At 41.6% G+C, this 7,866-nt stretch overlaps 1 protein-coding gene across 1 annotated transcript in view; it reads left to right on the top strand.

The window, feature by feature from the left end:
- The window catches only part of mn1b (meningioma 1b), a 16,454-nt gene extending 14,902 nt beyond the window's left edge, over positions 1-1,552 (top strand). Inside the window, exon 2 of the mRNA XM_034870848.1 lies at positions 1,163-1,552. Within this exon, the coding sequence (XP_034726739.1) occupies positions 1,163-1,374 (212 nt within the window). The 3' untranslated portion in view covers positions 1,375-1,552. The remainder of the gene's footprint in view (positions 1-1,162) is intronic.
- The last annotated feature ends 6,314 nt before the right edge of the window (positions 1,553-7,866 follow it).

The raw sequence follows: 7,866 nt of genomic DNA, 5'->3' as shown, positions 1-7,866 counted from the left end.
CCCGTGGAGACGCGGGGTCGATGCCGTGGCGCGGTCATTATACCATAAAACTGGGTCAAGCGGGGTTAGAGGCCAGCGCTCTCTCTCTCTCCGTGCCCTTTGACCTTCTGACCACGGGTCACGCAGGAGCGCCGCATATTTGCACGCCTGACTGGGAGCAAGGGTGTGTGTGTCTGTGGGTGGGTGTGTGTGTGTGTGTGTGTGTGTGTGTGTCTGTGGGTGGGTGTGTGTGTCTCTGTGTCTCTGTGTGTGTGTTTCCACTAGTGTGCGTCAAGGCAAGGGAGAGTAGAGCTCAGAAACTCATCGATTAGTTGCCAACGATTTTGATAATCAATAATGTGTGTGTGTGTGTGTGTGTGTGTGTGTCTGTGTGTCTGTGTGTGTGTGTCTGAGTGTGTGTGTGTGTGTGTGTCTCTGTGTGTGTGTTTTCACTTGTGTGCGTCAAGGCAAGGGAGAGTAGAGCTCAGAAACTCATCGATTAGTTGCCAACGATTTTGATAATCAATGATGTGTGTTTGTTTTGTGTGTGTGTGTGTGTGTGTGTCTGAGTGTGTGTGTGTGTGTGTTTTCACTTGTGTGCGTCAAGGCAAGGGGGAGTAGAGCTCAGAGACGCATCGATTAGTTGCCAACTATTTTGATAATCAATAAATTGTTTGATTCATTTTTTTTTATTCAATAAAAGGGAGAAAACTTCTCAGATTTCAGCTTGTTAAATGTGAATATCTTCTAGTTTCTTCTCTCCTCTGTGTTAGTAAACTGAATATCTTTCAGTTGTGTCAAAAACGAGACATTCGAGGACATCTTGGGCTTTTTGGATCTACATTTTTGACAATTTTTTTTTTTTTTAAGAGACCAAACAACTAATCCATTCATCAAAAAACAAAACAATCGACAGATTAATCAAGTGTGAGCAGAGGCAGTGTTGCTCACATCTTCTTTTTATCAGGCGGGGGGGGGGGGTTAGTGTTGAATGAATTTCACAGTGCAGATTTAGCGTGGGAAGTGAAAACGACGCTGGTTTAATTAAAAAGTGTTTTACATTTTTAAAATGGTTCATCTGGATCACATAATTCCAATTACTGGAAGTTTTAGTTTTTTTTGTGTTTTTTTTGTGTGTGGCCCAAGTCTTAATTTACCTTCCCCTCTCTGTGTTTGTCTGCAGAATCGGACCTGTCCCAGAGTAAAGCTGGAACCGGGGCCCCGGGACCCGGGGCCGGGGGGACCAGCGGAGGGAACCACCTGCAGTGCCTGTCCGTCCACTGCACAGACGAGCTGGGGGACAGTAAGGGCCGAGGGGGGCCCGTCTCGTCCTGGCGCTCGCTCCACTCCGACATCTCCAACCGGTTTGGGACGTTTGTGGCGGCACTGACTTGAACGGAGCGCCGGCCCAGCAGGAAGGAGACAAGAAGAAGATGATTAGGACATTAAGACGAAGACAAGCTTCAGAGACAAATAACGACGAGAAGGAGGCTGACGATGACGATGACGATGATAAAGTGGCAACTGCGAGCAGCTCCTGCCTGTTCAGGGACAGAAAGACATTTACACTCATTAAAAACAAACACATAGACACACACACACACACACACACACACACACACACACACACACACACACACGCGCGAATACCATGTTTTTTCTGATACATGCAGTCACACTTTAGTACAACACAGTACAGCGTTCTGCGGGCTCTACTCAACAATGCCCGACATCTTGGAAAACCTCAACTCAATATTTTTTTTTTATCTTCTTTTATTTTCTTTGTTGAAGAAAAATAAAGAAATGTCAAAGGAGGAGAATACAAAAACCAGAAGACGTAGAAGATATATTCAGTTGTCATTGGCTCTGATTGTATACCAGCATTGAATCCGTTCTGGTTACAACTCTAATGTCTAAAATATGCATCCAATAAATGCATATGGACTGGTTGTTGCCCAAAATATATCCCCAAAACCTACAGTATCCTGATACAGTGGTTCCCAAAGTGGACTCTTCACTACCTATTATTCCAGTGATAAGTCCCGGCAATGACAGAATGTCTGACTTTTGTGCTCATGGGTTTCATACCAACACACCTTGCAAAGAAAAACCACTAACATGCACATGTCTAACACGCAAAAATATGTGTAATAGTTTGCAATGTTTTGGTGCTAGACCATCATCAGGAAAATGGTGTCACGTACTCAGAAGCCATCTTTTGAAGGAGGTGACCGTTTGACTGCACCAATCACCAACTTCCACACGAAATGGTACCCAAACATCGCCAGCTGATGCATTTTTTGTGTGCAATTTAGGCAGCGTACGTGAGTTTTTTGCTATTTTTGAACCATGTGCCCTGTCTCACATTATAGATGTGCAAATTGTTGTTCTGATCTGTAATAAAAAACATCTAAAAGACACAAAAGAAATCGAATAAAATGGGGGGTCCGTGGAATATTTTATGTCAGTTTGGGTGTGAAAAAGGTTTTGGAACCACAGAAATACTGACATCCCCCCCTTCAGATTAATTCAATAGAAGTGACAGAATAAGAGGAAGACAGGAAGAAGGGTGATTTTGCATAACTCAACTCTTTTTTTGTGAACACAACTTTTCTCGCCTTGTCAAAGAAAATGTAAACATTTATCATTTGCTGCTCTCTTAATCATTAATGATTTGTTTTATATCTCTATTTTTTTTTATTTCGGCAACAATAACTTCCCCTCGTTCTCTTCTTTTCTTTTTCCTCGCCTCTACTATCGACCTTATGAGCTCAACCGCTTGCATACAACTCAGCCAATGGCAACTGAAAAAATGGAGGTCAAGGGGGTTGTTTAATAAGGGAATTGAAAAAAAAGACTATTGGTATTGCACATGTATAATAAGAGAAAATTTGCTGTGTGTTAGGCAATCTTGTAATCTTTAAATAAAGCTTCTGTTGACTTTGAATTTCTGAAACAATAGATGGAGGACTGTGACGGCAATTTACGAACTGAATTTTTTTTGTTTTCTTTTTTTAATAATATGTAAAGTGCAGTCGTCTGTTTTCCTGCATATTGTATATATCTGTATATGTTTTATTGAGTAACTAAATAACAATAAATATGACGTTAAAGGTGGAATTTGTGTTGCCTTTGCCAATTTGTTTTGTTCTCTAGAAACCAACAAACAAGAAATTAAACTATGGTATAGTGACAGTAAATATTCTATTAGACTAGTGTGAGGACGCGTAGGATCACCAGTGAATTACAGAGGTGCCGACAGTAAATCCCAAGAGATGGATGTGACAGGGGAAGACTGATGCACAATATCTGACAAGCATGCAGGAAGCTGCGCCATATTAAATCCAAAGTACTAGAAAATGTGGCTTCCTGGTGGATTAGGAAGCCAAGATGATTAAAGAGAGACACTACAGGCAAACACATCTGGTATTTTGCTTCCAAAACATGTCTTCTTTTGGACTAGTGGGAAACAAAACATCCAAATTACACGTGTAGGTGTTCATTTTACTACACTTTGTTTATTTGCATCTGTAGATTTCTCCTAAATTTACCAAAAGTTAGCATTAGGTAATGCCTCATTTGCGCATAACATGACAAAGACAAGTCAGTTTAATTTACGTACAACTTCCTCAATTCACAATGTCTGTTAAAATTTGTAACACTGTTTATTATAAAAAAAAGTAGATTTTGGTAATTTTTGTTTTTAAGGTTGGTTTCTAGAGCTATCTTACTACTGCAGACCTTCTAGGCTAGTACTAGGGGTGAAGCTGAATGTTTTTATTCCTTACATTTAGCTATTTTTAACAGTTAGCTATCTATTCAAACAGCTAACTATTTGAGCCGTTAGCCAACTATTCAAACAGTTATCTAACTATTTGAGACGTTAGCTAACTATTCAAACATTTAGCTTACTATTTTAACCGTTAGCTAACTATTTGAGCCGTAAGCTAACTGTTCAAACAGTTAGCTAATTATTTGAGCCGTTCGCCAACTATTCAAACAGTTAGCTAATTATTTGAGACGTTAGCTAACTATTCAAACATTTAGCTTACTATTTTAACCGTTAGCTAACTATTTGAGCCGTAAGCTAACTGTTCAAACAGTTAGCTAACTATTTTAACCGTTAGCTAACTATTTGAGCCGTAAGCTAACTATTCAAACAGTAAGCTAACTATTTGCACTGTTAGCTACTTATTCAAACAGTTGGCTAACTATTTGAGCCGTTAGCTAACTATTCAAACAGTTAGCTAAATATTTGAGCCATTAGGTAACTATTCAAACAGTTAGCTAACTATTTGAGCTGTTAGCTAACTATTCGAGCTGTTAGCTAACTATTCAAACAGTTAGCTAACTATTTGAGCCGTTAGCTAACTATTCAAACAGTTAGCTTACTATTTGAGCTGTTAGCTAACTATTCAAACAGTTAGCTAAGGTGACCAGATTTCTCAGACAAAATCCGGGGACATTTTCAGCTCAGAAGCGGATTTACCTCCAACACGTCCTGTTTTTATTTTTGTAAAACTTAAAACGGGGACACTAGACCTAGAGCCGTTTCCCCCAACATTATGAAAAGGATTTCTAAGGAGGTCGAGTTTTCTGTTAAAGATTAAGATCCTTTTTATAAACATAAACGTCCGCGAAATTGCGTTGGCTAAACCCACCAGACTCCATGTAAATAATCAGTTATTTTAGCATCGTAAAACACGGCTTTCTAAAAACATCTCTGAGCTCTGAGCAGCGCTGCTTAATCGGATCCATTTGGTCAGTGTTTTCTTTCTTTAACTCCAATTTCGGTCAGTCACAGTAAAAAACCGGGGACATTTCCAGGGACCGATCCAGCCGGGTACAGGTCACCAAAAACGGGGACTGTCCCCCGAAACCGGGGACGTCTGGTCACCCTAAGCTAACTATTTGAAAATTAGCTAAATTTTGAGCCGTTAGCTAACTATTTCAACCTTTAGCCAACTATTTCTACTTAGCTATTTTCAAAGTTTCTCCATTACTTTAGCTAATTGATTGAACTGTTTAGTCATTACTTGTAGCTAGTTATTTCTACCATTAATTTGAGCTAAACTACTGTGCTCACTTGTTAAGTAGTTTTCACTCTTCCATAACTAAGGATATAAGGATATATTCTTCCATGTTTTCCCCATGGATCCAGTTACATTAAATAGCTCACGTTACAGCACTGTGTCAACAGGTAACTTCATTTAATATTGCATGTGGTGTTTTCTTTTGCAGGGTGAAAATGTTCCAGCAGAACAAGTTCCTTCCAGAGACTATTTAGCAGAGCCGGCGTCGCTGTGTCCGGACCTTGGTGTTGTCCAAGTCCATAGAGGAGCTGGCAATGCGAGACTACTCCAAATACGACGTATGTAACCAAAAGAAAATTTAAAATCATTACCATTCTTACAAACATTCTGCATTATTAAGGTGACTCTGAATTGCTTTGTTTTCCTCATTATCGCTGCTGGTTTTGGCGACCCTAAACCATCTTGCTATCCGTCCTCCCCCTGCACACACACACACACACACACACACACACACACACACACACACACACACACACAGTTCCCAGGCCCTCTTTGGCTCACCTGTTCTTTATTGGCCATCTGCATGGATGCCTAATGCTAATCAATAAGTCCCCTGTGTGCCAGCTCTGGGCTGAGGTGGAGATGTCAATGCTACCTAACAGGGCCAGTGATAAACCTACATCGCTGCTGTTGTCCAGGATACACACACAACACACACAATCTGGAGCTCTCTGCAGAACCCTGTCTGTGCTATTCAATTGTGTGTGTGTGTGTGTGTATACCCACTTCCTGCTGTGTAGTATTGCAGGGCCCGTTGTGAATGTGATACTCGGAGAGCTGCAGCGTTAACAAACAGCAGCAGAGACTGGTTTTGTGAGAGACTGTCATGTCGCTTGGGAGGGCCTGTTTAGGGAGGAAGAACGGGGGATGGGGGGGGAGAGAGAGAATGTGAAACGTCTGGGGAATAAATGCTGATCACACTGCTGACTGTGAGATTGAGGCTTGAGATTCTCTGTTAGGTTTAGACACTGAATCAGTCAAATAATGTGCGAATACCCGCGGCCTTTTATGCCAATGTGTGTTTGCGTGCCAGCATCTTAACCGGATATTTTTGAAGCACCTAATCTCAGCAAGCATTTCATTTGGAGCCAATTACTTGCAGCAGTTACACCTGACACCTTTCTTTTGTTCACAGAGAACATATTTTTGCAAAGGGACAATAAGTCCACAGTCAAATATTCCACAGGTGTGACTAGTATAGACCGGCTTACATTTACGTCATGAATCAAAAGGTATTTTTGTACCTTCATCAGGGGTGTGTTGGGGGATTGTTTTCAAATCAAAACAGGTTCAAGTGCGTCTCTTTTGGGAAAGCTGTGCTTTGTGCAATGTAACTGTGCATGCCGTGGTTCTGTATTTCCATGGAGAGTCACCAGAGTGTATGCCAGGAAAGTCGTGGTTTGACTGAGCTCTTTTACGGTAGGACAAGGGCTTGTGCTCACAGGTTTGTGATGAGCACAGACAGTTGTCAAACACCAGCTTGTAGTTATGTAACCGAAGCTCGGTTACGTAAGTAGTTTTGCCTCCTTCGAGACGAAACGGCAGAATGAACGACAGAGAATATCAATTTCTGAAGAAATGGAAGTGTGAATGCTTCATGTTGAAAGGCTGAATCTACTCAGAAAGAGGTAGAACATTTCAAAGTTTGAATGGTGTCTCTGTGTGACTGTATGAATGAGTAAATAGCCGTTGCAAATAAATGAATTTGTGTCAAATCTGAAATTTCCATCCATTAACTTGAATGGGAAAAATGTCCCAGAGAACGTTGAATATTTTGTAAATTGTGTAAAATTTGTAAAGGAGAACATCCCCCGTTCTTTCTCACCACAGTTAGACGGGGGGGGGGGGAGATCACCAGACGCCTCCCGATACGATATCATCACGATACTTACGCCACAATATTATTGCGATTTTAAACATGTTGCAACAATCTGGGATTTATTGCAATTTATAACCTTTTTTTTTTTTTCAACTTCTAATTTGTCCCAATTCCAAATGACGTCCCCAAAAGGAAACTTTGTCTGTTCATCTAAAAAGAAACATTTCTCTGTTTTACGTCAATGTTATTGCTGCAAAATGGGACAAACAGACCAACACATATATAACATATAATTAAAGATCCATACTTGGCGCCTGTGTATCGATACAGAATTGCCACTGAAAATATTGCAATACTATGCTGCATTGATTGTTTCCCCACACCCCTAAGTGAGACATCTGTAGCAGGAGAAGTTAACACAATATGTTATTTGAGAGGTGCACGTCCGGCTACAGCACAGGGTCCGGCACAGATGCAGAGGGGCATGCGGGGGTACGCCGTCAATTCAATGCAGAAACCCTAAACAACCTGGACTCCACAGCGTTGCAGAGAGAGTGCTAGCAACTAACGCTAAGCTTCATAAGTGTCAGAAACTGCCCTGTTTTCCCCGAACAGGCCGGCTGCTCAGCCACGGCTGTGTGGCCCCGCCACGTTGACAAAGAGCCCGTGCGATATTGGCGCCGGTCAAGATGTATGGAGCTGGACCTCCATTCCCCTTCAATGGGCTCCTCTGCGCGGCAGCCATGTTGGGAGGGAGAGGACTGTGTGGTCGCCTGAGAACTTGTGTGTTTCCCAGCCAACGAGCATCTAAAGAATAACAATTTCACTGAAACCACGAAGACCGTCCATGGAGCCATGGGGGCCGTGGCCAGAAAGCCGGGCCAAGCACTCTCCTCTCATGCAGCTTTCTATGTACTCCTATAAATACATCTCCTATTTGTATAGAGGCGATATGCATCTTTGGGAAAAATACCA

The sequence above is a fragment of the Etheostoma cragini genome, chromosome 5 (assembly GCF_013103735.1).
Source record: "Etheostoma cragini isolate CJK2018 chromosome 5, CSU_Ecrag_1.0, whole genome shotgun sequence".
Classification (NCBI taxonomy): Eukaryota; Metazoa; Chordata; class Actinopteri; order Perciformes; family Percidae; genus Etheostoma; species Etheostoma cragini.
The sequence above is the reverse complement of the archived record's forward strand: the minus strand, read 5'-3'. Positions and strand labels throughout refer to the sequence as shown.